This window comes from Ictidomys tridecemlineatus, chromosome 2, assembly GCF_052094955.1.
Source record: "Ictidomys tridecemlineatus isolate mIctTri1 chromosome 2, mIctTri1.hap1, whole genome shotgun sequence".
In the NCBI taxonomy this organism is placed as follows: Eukaryota; Metazoa; Chordata; class Mammalia; order Rodentia; family Sciuridae; genus Ictidomys; species Ictidomys tridecemlineatus.
The window spans coordinates 57,233,030-57,245,700 of record NC_135478.1 but is presented as its reverse complement, the minus strand read 5'-3'; the positions used below and the strand labels follow the sequence as shown (position 1 = coordinate 57,245,700).

General features: G+C 35.0%; 1 protein-coding gene across 1 annotated transcript in view; it reads left to right on the top strand.

Annotated features, from left to right (window-relative positions):
* The window catches only part of LOC144375088 (ankyrin repeat domain-containing protein 26-like), a 62,505-nt gene that overhangs the window by 27,196 nt on the left and 22,638 nt on the right, over positions 1-12,671 (top strand). Inside the window, exons 6-8 of the mRNA XM_078038639.1 lie at positions 6,093-6,188; positions 8,462-8,555; positions 12,357-12,430. Of these exons, the coding sequence (XP_077894765.1) occupies positions 6,093-6,188; positions 8,462-8,555; positions 12,357-12,430 (264 nt within the window). The remainder of the gene's footprint in view (positions 1-6,092; positions 6,189-8,461; positions 8,556-12,356; positions 12,431-12,671) is intronic.

The window sequence follows — 12,671 nt, the reverse complement described above, 5'->3', positions numbered from 1 at the left end:
GTTATTAACTCTTTTGCTATGGATATCCTATTAAGGAATTTGGAGCCCAAACCCACAATATGTAGATCGTAGCCAACATTTTCTTCTATCAGACACAGAGTCTCTGTTTGATATCAAGCTCCTTGATCCATTTTGAGTTAACTTTTGTGCATGGCGACAGAAGGGGATTCAGTTTCATTTTGTTGCATATGGATTTCCAGTTTTCCCAACACCATTTGTTTAACATGCTATCCTTCCTCCATTGCATGCTTTTAACCCCTTTATCAAATATAATATAGTTGTAACTTTGTGGATTAGTCTCTGTGTCCTCTATTCTGTACCATTGTTCCACCCACCTGTTTTGATACCAATATCATGCTGTTTTTGTTTCTATTTCTCTGTAGTATAGTTTGAAATCTGGAATCGCTATGCTGCCTGATTCACACTTCCTGCTTAGATTTTCTTTTGCTATTCTGGGTCTTTATTTTTCCATATGAATTTCAAGATTGCTTTATCTATTTCTACAAGAAATGCCATTGAGATTTTGATTGGAATTGCATTAGACCTATAGAGAACTTTTGGTAATAGCGCCATTTTGATGATGTTAGTTCTGCCTATCCATGAACAGGGTATATTTTTCCATCTTCCAAAATCTTCTTCTATTTCTCTCTTTAGGGTTCTGTAGTTTTCATTGTATAAATCTTTCATGTCTTTTGATAGGTTGATTCCCAAGTAATTTATTATTTTTTTGAGGATATTGTGAATGGGGTGGTTTTCCTTATTTACATTTCAGAAGATATGTCGCTGATATACAGGAATGCCTTTGATTTATGAATGTTGATTTTATATCCTGCCACTTTGCTGAATTCATTTATTAGTTCTAGTCGTTTCTTTGTAGACCCTTTTGTGTCTTGTAGGTATAGAATCATGTCATCTGCAAATAGTGATAATATAAGTTCTTCTTTTCCAATTTTTATGCCTTTAATTTCTTTCATCTCTCTAATTTCTCTGGCCAGTTTTTTGAGAATTATATTAAATAGAAGTGGTGATAGAGGGCATCCCTGTCTTGTTCCAGATTTTACAGGGAATGCCTTGAATTTTTCTCCATTCAGAATGATGCTAGCCTGAGGCTTAGCATAGATAGCTTTTACAATGTTGAGGTAAATTCCTGTTATCCCTAGTTTTTCTAATGTTTTGAACATAAAGTTATGCTGTACTTTGTCAAATGCTTTTTCTGTGTCTATTGAGATGATCATATGGTTCTTATCTTTGAGTCTATTGATGTGGTGAATAACATTTATTGATTTCCGCATATTGAACCAACCTTGCATCCCAGGGATGAATCCTACTTGATCATGTTGCACAATTGTTTTGATGTGTTTTTGTATCCAATTCGCCAGAATTTTATTGAGCATTTTTGCATCTAGGTTCATTAGAGATATTGGTCTGTAGTTTTCTTTCTTTGAAGTGTCTTTGTCTGGTTTCAGGATCAGGGTGATGTTGGCCTCATAGAATGAATTTGGAAGAGCTCTCTCTTTTTTTATTTCCTGGAATAACTTGAAAAGTATTCATATTAATTCTTCTTTAAAGGTTTTGTAAAACTCCACTGTATATCCATGCAGTCCTGGGCTTTTCTTGGTTGGTAGTCTTTTGAACGCTTCTTCTATTTCATCCATTGATATTGGTCTGTTCAAATTGTGTGTATCCTCCTGACTCAATCTGGGTCACATCAATGATTATAGCAGCACAATTCACAATAGCTAGACTGTGGAACCAACCTAGATGCCCTTCAATAGATGAGTGGATAAAAAAATTGTGGCAGCTATACACAATGGAGTATTACTCTGCACTAAAAATGACAAAATCATGGAATTTGCAGGGAAATGGATGGCATTAGAGCAGATTATGCTAAGTGAAGCTAGCCCAGCCCTAAAAAACAAATGTCAAATGTCTTCTTTGATATAAAGAGAACCACTAAGAATAGAACAGGAAGGAAGAGCATGAGAAAAAGACTAACAGTAAACTAAGATGAATGGGGGGAGAGAAATGGAGAGAGAAGGGAAAGCATATGGAAATGGTAGGAGACCTTCAGTGATACACAAACTTATAAGAGATTATGAGGGGCAAGGGGGAGGGGGGAAAAGGGAGAGAATTGAACAACAACAGAGGAGGTAGAGAGGGAAGATAGGAGAGAAGGGGAGGGGAGGGGGATAGTAGGGGATAGGAAAGGTAGCAGAATACAACAGTCACTAATATGCCATTATGTAAAAATGTGAGTATGTAATAGAAGTGAGTCTGCAATTTGTATTTGGGGAGTTCAAAACCCAATTGAGTCAAATGTATGAAAGATGATATATCATAAGCTCTGTAATGTTTTGAACAATCAATAAAAAAATGAAAATTAAAAAAAAATTAATGGCAAAAAAAAGAAATTTATCAATGTCTTCACTATCTTCTATTTTATTGGAATATAGGTTTTCAAAATAATTTCTTGTTGTCTTCTGTATTTCTGTAGCATCTGTTGTGATATTGCCTTTTTCATCCCATATGTTAGTAATTTGAGTTCTCTCTCTTCTTTTCTTGTTTAGCATGGCTAAGGGTTTGTCGATCTTATTTATTTTTTCGAAGAACCAACTTTTAGTTTTGTCTTTTTTTTCAATAGTTTCTTTTGTTTCAATTTTGTTGATTTCAACTCTGATTTTAATTATTTCTTACCTTCTGCTACATTTGTTCTTGTTTTGCTCTTCCTTTTCTAGGGCTTTGAGATGAAGTGTGAGCTCATTTATTTGTTGTTTTTTTTCTTTTTTTTTTGAGGGATGACCTCCAAGTGATGAATTTCCCTCTTAAAATTGCTTTCATTGTGTCCCTTAGGTTCAGATATGTTGTGTCTGTATTTTCATTTATTTCTAAGAATTTTTTATTTCCTCCTTTATGTCTTCTGTGACCCATTGATCATTCAGTAACATATTGTTCATTTTCCATGTGATGTAGGATTTTTCCTTTCTTCTTTTATCATTGATTTCCAGTTTCATTCCATTATGATCAGATAAAATGTATGGTATTATCTCCACCCCTTTATATTTACTGAGGGTTGCCCTATGGCATAATATATGGTCTATTTTTGAGAAGGATCCATGTGCTACTGAGAAAAAAGTATATCCACTTGATGATGGTTGATATATTCTATATATGTCAGTTAAGTATAGGCTATTGATTGTGATATTGAGTTCTATAGTTTCCTTATTCAACTTTTGTTTGGAGGATCTGTCAAATGGTGTTAGAGGTGTGTTAAAGTCACCCATAATTATTGTGTTGTGGTCTATTTGTTTCTTGAACTTGAGGAGAGTTTGTTTTACGAATGTTGTAGCACCATTATTTGGTGCATAAATATTGATAATAGTTATGTCTTGTTGGTGAATGGTTCCTTTTAACAGTATATAATGTCCTTCCTTATCCCTTTTGATTAACTTAGTCTTGAAGTCAATTTTATTTGATATGAGGATGGCCAACCCTGCTTGCTTATGTGGACTGTGTGAGTGGTATATTTTTTCCCAACCTTTCACCTTCAGCCTATGTATGTCTTTTCCAATCAGATGTGTCTCCTGGAGGCAGCGTGTTGTTGGATTTGTTTTTTTAATCCATGTTACCAGCCTATGTCGCTTTATTGGAGAGTTTAAGCCATTAACGTTTAGAGTTACTATTGATATATGGTTTGTACTGCCAGCCATGTTTGATTATTTATCATTTTTTTAATTTATTTTTTTTCTCCATGATTAGATTTCCCCCAACCCTCTGTCTTTACTGAGGTACTTTCCATAGTTGGTTTTGGTTATTGTTTTTCATTTCTTCCTCGTGTAGTGTTTTGCTCAAGATGCTTTGCAATGCTGGTTTTCTGGCTGCAAATTATTTTAACGTTTGTTTATCATGAAAGATTTTTATTTTTTTGTCATACCTGAAGCTTAATTTTGCTGGATACAAAATTCTTGCTTGGCATCCATTGTCTTTCAGTGTTTAAAATACGTTGTTCCAGGATCTTCTCACTTTCAGCGTCTGTGATGAAAAATCCGTTGTTAACCTTATTGGTTTACCCCTGAATGTAATCTGCCTCCTTTCTCTTGTAGCTTTTAATATTTTCTCTTTGTTCTTATATTGGATATCTTCATAACAATGTGTCTTGGCATTGGTCTACTGTGATTTTGTATGCTCGGTTTCCTGTATGCATGGTCAGTTTGTATATCCGTTTTTTTTTTATTTCTGGAAAGTTTTCTATAATTATTTCATTCAGAAGGTTGCTCATTCCCTTAGTTTGAACCTCTATACCTTCTTCTATCCTGATGACTCTTAAGTTTTTTTTTTTATGTTATCCCATATCTCTTGGATGTTTTTCTTGTGATTTTTACCAGCCTTTCTGAGTTGGCTAGACTCTTTTCAAGATGATATATTTTGTCTTCATTATCTGACATCCTGGCTTCTACTTGCTCCACTCTGTTAGTGATACTCTCCTTTGAGTTTTTAATTTGGTTTATAGTTTCCTTCATTTCTAGAATTATTGTTTGAATTTTTAATAATCTCTATTTTCTGATAAAGATGCTTATTTGCTTCTTTTATCTGTTTCTGTAATTCATTTTCAATGTGTTCTTTCACTGTTTGAATTTGCTGTCTCATATCCTTTTTAAGATTTCATTCCATCGGTCTAAGGTATTCCTTGAGTTCTTTATTTGGCCATTTTTCTGATGCCTTTAGGTCCTTCTGAATATTTAGGCTTTCCTGCATTATTTGTACTCCTTTTCTTCCTTGCTTTTTCATGCTACTCATGTTACTTCTTGTTCTGTTTGACTGCTGAGTTACTGTTTACTCCTATGAATTTATTTGATGCTTGGGAGGAAAGGTATTAGAAGGGAAGGGAAGATGTCACTTTCACCGCTGGTTTTAATGAAGTTATCTCCTCCACCGCATTCTGGTGATGTCAGTTCTCTGTCATGGTGGTATCCTATGCAAATGGCGTCAGTTCGTTCCCTTTGCCGGGTGACCCATGCAACAGGTGGGCCCTGACTGGCTCTCCCAAGCCCCATCTCAATCCTGTGGCCAGTGCCTATGAAGGATTGGTTGGTATTAACCTCCGTAGGTTCACAACGGCTGACCAGTTGTTTCAGTGGGATCATTTAGTGTTGAGTCACAGCGGTTTGTCTGCGAGAGGCAGGTGAATGGGAGCTTGAATTCTCTCCTTTTTTTTCCAGAAACTCTTATTGTGGAGATGTTCTATCAAAACCTGGATTGCCTTCATTAATTCATGTTTTAATCCTTTAGTTCCTTGAACTATTTTCATAATAAATTTTTTGAATTCTTTGCTCAGCATATCCTACACATCAATGTATGTGGATTAAATTATTGGGAAATTAATCACTTTGTGTAGTGTCTTACTGTCTTTTTCTCTCATGTTTCCTGTTTAACATGCAGAGTTTTGTGCAGGTGTTCAAATAGGTTTCTATTCCCCTCTTAGATGTGGATCATTTTGTTGAGTAGATTTCTCTTCAGGTATTCCCTGAACAGAATGTATGATCTATTTTCAAAGTCCCAACTCATTGACAGAAGTGCTAGGACCATTAACACAAAGCACTTTAAGAGAAAATAATAGCCATCATTAATATCAAAAAGTTAGGAGCTAAACACATGTTGATTTATGACCAAAACAAAAACTTTTAAAAATTGTCTCTACAACTCCAGAAACCAATGCAGAAGTGGTAATAAAAAATAATGCCCAAAATGTATGTGTTAGTGATTCTAAAATTAATACTAAAATATATAGAAAAAAAGTGGTGAAATAGAAAAATGGAGAATAAGGAAAAAATGAAGAATAAAAATAGTGCAAATACCAATGAAAAATAAGAAAACAAGTACAAAGAAAGTTAAAAGATCATGTAAGTTAGAAAATGAAAAACAAATGATAAGAAAAGCCACTTAAAGATGCAATGCCAAGAAAAATATATGATTTCCTTATCTGATGTAAACCAAATATAGACAGTTTCTTTCCCAACTTCTAGTTTAAAGATTAACCATTTTGGGGGTGTTTCTGGGGAGTAGCTACAGTTGTACTCGTTTCTTCTCAATTCTAGCCCAAACAGGCCAGTACTGATTGTGGAGTCTTGGATGTGGAAAATTTTCACCCATGCCTACCAGGAAGTGCTATAGGACCATTTTCATATGAAGAGGTAAATCATTCACAATATTGGTTTTTGTGGACCTGAGGATTGGACTCTGGCTATAGTAGGAGCTATCAACAAAACTCTCACACATAAACCATGTGAGTCTGTCTGTGCTGAAAACCCTAATTTCCAACTTCTTTTAGTGAGCTCAGGGTCATGCAAGACTCCAAGTCTCTGTGGTTTTTGGTTTCATTTTCTCTAAGCATGGTAGAGGTGGACTGCATGCAGGATCTGTGCTTGGTTATGGGAGATGCAGGAAACAAGCTTTTCACAAGACCTTTTCAAGCACTCCCCAAAATATTCTACCCCAGAAAACCACACACAGCTCATCTTCTTTCCTGTTACTAATCTCTAAACACCAGTTTTAACATGGAGATGTCCCCACTGCCCTTCATTCCATAAGGTGGCAAAACAGCACATCATACTTCCTTCCGCTCAGATTTTTCAACACATCTCTGTTAATCTGAACCAAAAGTGTGGGTATCTACAATTCAAATAAAGAGAGTTAGTCCCTGTGTCTTGGAGATTAAACATGCAAGAGATTCTGATATCTCAAAAACAGAGTTGCAGCAATGGGACATTTCTAAAGGGGGTACCCCCTTGGTGAATCACCAAGGAAGTGACTATAATTGCTTCAGTTGAAGAAGTGGTGATTCTTCCTTCACATGCCTCTGAGCATAGTGAGATGGCCTGACTTGGGAGATCAGCTCTCCCCTCTGGAGATTGTAGCAGGAACTTTTCTACCAGAATCAATCCTGACACACACTGTCACATAGTTCCTACAGGCACATTTAATTGAAACTCACCTCAATTTCTATCCCTTGGCTGGCCATGTAGCCATGACTACAGCTTTCCAGAGCTCCCTACAGATCTGTGTCTCAATTAGTATATCTGATAGAGACTGACTTGTGTTTTGGATGCTTCCTGACCTACCAAATTCATGTCATTGTTGGGTACTGGAAATATAAGAACATAAATGCAGAGTTTCTAATCTCCCATCAAGAAAGTCTAGAAAAGGGACACCCAAGTGAAGAAGTTTCTTGAGTAGGCACTCATAATTCTGCTAAGAATCTGCAGTGCACCTGTCCTCCATTGACATCTCAGGCAGAATCCAACTGGATGAAACTCATTACTGGAATTTAAAATATGATTTTCTTGAGATTATAGATTGTGTGCGCCTACCAGAGAAGAGCTTCCACCTAGACAGTTTTCCTCTGACAACTGTTGAAGATAAAATATTTTATGAACTCTTTTATTACTCTAAAAATATATATTTCTGGATTTTATCTGTTCATTGGCTCTCTGTAGTTTCACTTCACTGCTTGCCCCTTACCAATGTTTATATAGTCACACATCAGTTGATGTGTCTCAAATTCAGGGTGCAATCAGTTACCACTGTATGCATCTACATACACGCTTTTTACCATAGTATAATATTTTATAGTTTTATTCTTGAGTGGAAACTGATGCATACTCTACCATCATATATTAAAAAAAGAAAACCTTTACAAAACAAGTTTATCATTAAACTAGATTTTCTATCAGTAAAAGATTCATCAAAAGAAATTTAGATTTCTGTAAGCCCCTGCTTACCTGAATAAGAAAGTGGGAGCATGGCTTTTTTTCTACTTGATGTGACATAATTCAGTCTCTATAACAAAGCCCCTTAGTTCAGCACTAAAAGCTTATAATTAGAATGTTTTAAAGATTAATGATGTGTAGCATCATATATATATATATATATATATATATATATATATATATATACAACTTGCATAAATTATACATATTATATATTATATATGTTATATATGGTGGAGGGTCTTCTTGTTTTTAGTGGTAAAATATGAGTAATGTTAGGTATAAGGAAGTTACTTCCTGATAGAAAATATGCACATCAGTTAGTTTTCTTTTATTATCATTTTTTGTTGTTGTTTATGGACCTTTGTTTGACTCATTTATATGCAGTGATGAGAAATGAAACCAGTGCCTCAAACATGCATGGCAAGCCCTCTGCCACTGAGCCACAACCCCAGCCCCCATGTTGGTAGTTTTCCATTGTCTTCCTATCCTGGTTTAATAGAGTTAGTAGACAAATGAATATAATATTTGGCTGATTTGCAGAGGATACATGACACTCTGATATAAAATATTTCAATTTCCAATGTGTACTTCTCTAGTTAAGTCCAAATTTATTTCAAATCTGTAAAATTAGGTGTCTCTTTAGAATAGGAATTAGGAAATCTTCATACAACTCATTAGTGTTATTAATTTTTCAGAGTATCTCTCAGATTCTTCCTCAGAGTAATGTTGGTCATTTATTTGGTGAAGCACATCAAAGAGCAAAAGATGGTGTAAGTGGACATACAGAAGGTAAGAGCCACTCATTATAAAATCATTGGATATAATGCTTATTTAAAACATGCGCACTAGTATGATTTAATACTGGAAGAAATGAAAATAATAAATAGTAAGGAGATTGAATTAGTGTATCTTATCAAGTTGCAAGCACAGGGTAAGTTGGAGGGGCCCTAGAGGAGCTGAATTATTAGGTCCATTTCCAGACCTGCTTAGATTAGAGGAAAGTTGAGAAATAAGTAAGGGGGTAGGGAAGAAGTGGGAATGAAGAATGAGAAAAGACTAAAGACAACAAAAAAAAAAAGGAAAGGAAAAAGAAGCAGGTGAACATTGATCATGGCCTGATAAAATGTTCCCTGGAAAGATAATGACTTCTAATACACCTACAATTTGGGGGACAAGATAGGGAGAATTTTAAATAGGCAAATTAAATGGACAGGCACATGGTGCACGCCTACATTCCCAGAAGCTCTGGAGGCTACAAATGGAGAATTTTGAATCCAATGCCAGCTGAGTAACTTAATGAGGCCCTCAAAAAAATTCAGCAAAAGCCTGTCGCTAAATAAAATATAAAAAGGAATGGAATGTAGCCCAGTAGTTAGGTACCCCTGGGTTCAATCCCCAGTACCAATAACAAAATAACAAAGCAAAAAGAAACATCAAATGGGCAAGTTAAGTTAGAGAAATTTGTAGAAGATTAAGCATGCACAAGAATTCTCAAATTTTAGTGAATCATATGTTGGGGTGGGGCCAATGTACAAAATGTATGTTCTGACTTAGCAGGTCTTTGGTTCTACATTGTGAATACATTCAAAGATGTTTCCAATGCTCCTTGATCCACAAAACACATTCTGGAAACGGAAAAGGAACAAACTGCCCTTTAGAAAATCTAAATAAAAAGCCATTGTGTCTTAGTTCAGGGCATAACCAGATCAAGTTTTAAGATATTTTTAGCTGTAAATGGACACAATACCTTTATTTTATGCGGTTCTGAGGATCAAACCCAGTACTTTATATGTGCTAGTCAAGCACTCTACCACTAAACCAAAACCCAGTCCCTCGAAATTGTATAAGACAGAGTTTCTGATTGGGCAGAAAAAGTTGTGGAAAAATAAACAACAATTTTTTAAAAAAATCAACACCACAGATATAGAGACTGCTTTGGAAAAGCAAAGAGAAGGGTAATGGGGAGGGCACAAAATTAGGTAATTTTGAAGGTAATAAGAAGACTCAGAGATTGCATTTCAGCTGGTTTCAGTATATCTGCCTTCAAACCAAAGTGAGAATTACAGGTCTAGAGATAATTTTAAGTGGGGAAAATTCTTAGAACTGGGGCAACCAGCCACTGTGTATTTCTTTGCTCCATAACTACCAAGAATAGGGAAGTATTGATATCAGTAGTTGAGAAGAGAAAATTAGTATTTAAGAAACACTGGATATTTTAAAAGATAGTTAATTTTTTTTCTTTACTGAAACCATGGCTTTGGGCATGCTAGGAATACACTCAATTACTCTGCCACATCTCTAGATGGCTAAAATTCTGATAGGACAGATATTTCATGAAAATCCTTGAAAGTCTAAGAGGATATACCAAACCAGACTTTGTAGGTTAATTTATTGTATATCAATGCTGTTATTCTTGGTATATATGCCAATGAATTTGAAATATAAAAGGTTATTTATATCTGATAATTCTTTGGCATTTCAGTTCACTTTTCTCCTTTGGATTACCATATTTTAATATTTTATGCTTATTAAACATTATTTATGAAATACAGTCTCTATGTCTTCTCAAATGAGTGGATCTAGAAAATTTCAGTGGGTCAGACCAGAGGATATAGTAAAAGAAGATACACCACTGTCCTGCATGGGTATGGAAAAATAGATAATTTTAATAAGTACATATCTAAGCTGATCAGTTTAGAGAACTTTTTTCAATGGAAGTGAATTATACTTTGCACTTGACTGTTATCACAACTTTGGACTTATTATATTGTAGGACAAATAGAGGAACAGGATGCATACCTGTAATAATATTGATTAAATGATTGTGATAGGCTATATTAAACACACCTGCATATAAATTATTTTCTTCATTTTATATATTTATGCCCCAAAGTTTCTCTTTTGCTCCTCTGATTAAATATCTCTATTCCCTCAATCACTTTTACTTGATAGGTGTACATTCCCTATTATATTTATGGTAAGTGGAAATATAATCACACATTTGAAAACTTAACTAAATGTTTAATTAAACTAATAGTGGATATTTTCCTTCAGTATATTTCAGTCATGTTGCTGTACTCAACATCAACAACAACAAAACACAGCAAACACAGAAACCCAAAAGCTATAATATTCTTTATCAAAGCTAACCCATGGAACACAGCTCCATGTTGATTCAGCAGGAATGTGTGGGTTGTTTTGTCACTCTTGTGTGTACTCAATGATTTAACCCAATAACTTTGCAACGTTGGCAAGTACTCTGTCAGAGTTGCATCCAAAAGCATGAATGTGTGGGTGGTTTTGTCACCCTTCCTCTATTTGGAATTTCTGCTGCCTTCTTATTTATTTTTGCTCATGCATATCCTCTCCACACTCATCCTGCCCCCAGCATTTGGAGCTATCTAGCTACAATGAAAGTGTGCCATGAACCTCTGTATACGGTGAAAGGCCAGCTTTTAAAATTACCCAGAAATCTTTCATGAGTTCAGCCTAACACTTTATCCCTTCCCTTGCCTTCACTATGCTCTGGCATTGCTCCTCACCAGTTCCTATATTTTCAAATACTGACTCATTTAATGCTTGACTCTATGTCTAGCTACAGCCTTTTAAGCTCTCCCCACTTTCTGCCTCTGGCTGGTAACCTTACTCCTTTAGTCTCTGCTGAGTCCTAGCTCCAGAAATGCCACTATCCCTGGCACCTTTTTACTCTATTCTCACAGGGAACATAATAATTGTGGGTTCAAATAAACTGTTGATGCTAAGGGGATGTAAAAGTGATCTCCTTAAGTCCAGGAGCCAAAGGGGTAGACAGGGGAAGGAGTAATTTACAAGTCAGCTTGTAGATATTCAGTTGAACAGTGGCTGAAATGCTAAGGAACCCCAATGGGGGGGGGCAACACTTTATGACAAGGAGATGATAATCATGCAGGACTAAATAGACTGAGTCTTATAGATGAACACATTTTTTTCAGAATAATGAAGAAAAACATTGCATATACAAGATATTCATTGATAACAGTATAGAACGTATCAGTCATTGTGAAAATGACTAGTTGAATAGTTGTTTTTAAATAGTTACTATTATGAGGAAGAGAATGGCAAATTGTGTGAATCCCCACATTTCTATAGTGTTTTTCAAATTTACTTCTGACAACTTTTTATTCATCTTGAGTGGATATACTTTTGAGATATTTTTGTCTTAAACCTAGTTCTCCCCAGGTAGACTGTTGAAGTTTTTATCACTAAAAACATTCTCTGAAATAGTCAGTATCTGCTGGGTACAGTGGGTCACTTCTAAACACAGGTACTTGGGAGACTGAGACAGGAGCATGGCAAGTCTCAGGCCAGAAAAAACACTTTAGAGAGACCCAGTCTCAATATATATACATATGCTTTTGGATACAACTCTGGCAGAGCACTTTCCAATGTTGCAATATTTTGGGGTTAAATCACTGATCACACACTAGTATACCCCACTAATAAACAATTTAAAAAGGTAATAATCACCTAATATTACTTTTTATTTTTGAAAGACTAACATTCTCTCTAAATGTTCTAAGTAGTTTAAGTAAATTTACATACATTTTTCAGCTGAACCTCTTTGTTTCTCATCATCTGAAGAAGAGGAGGAAGGTCTCAATGGCACCAAAAATAAGCAGCCAAAGGTATGTATACATTTACTTTTAAATTCTGGATTTCCTCATGTATTACTTGTTTTAAGAAAGTAATAAGGGCAAATTGAGTTATCTTTTATAACAGTGTTTTGAAATATAAAGATGATGATTTAGTATTCAAGTCTAAAAGAATTTAACTGGTTATGAATCTGAAAATAGCATTAGAATTCATGATAATATATATATATATATATATATATATATATATATATATATATATATAACATTATCC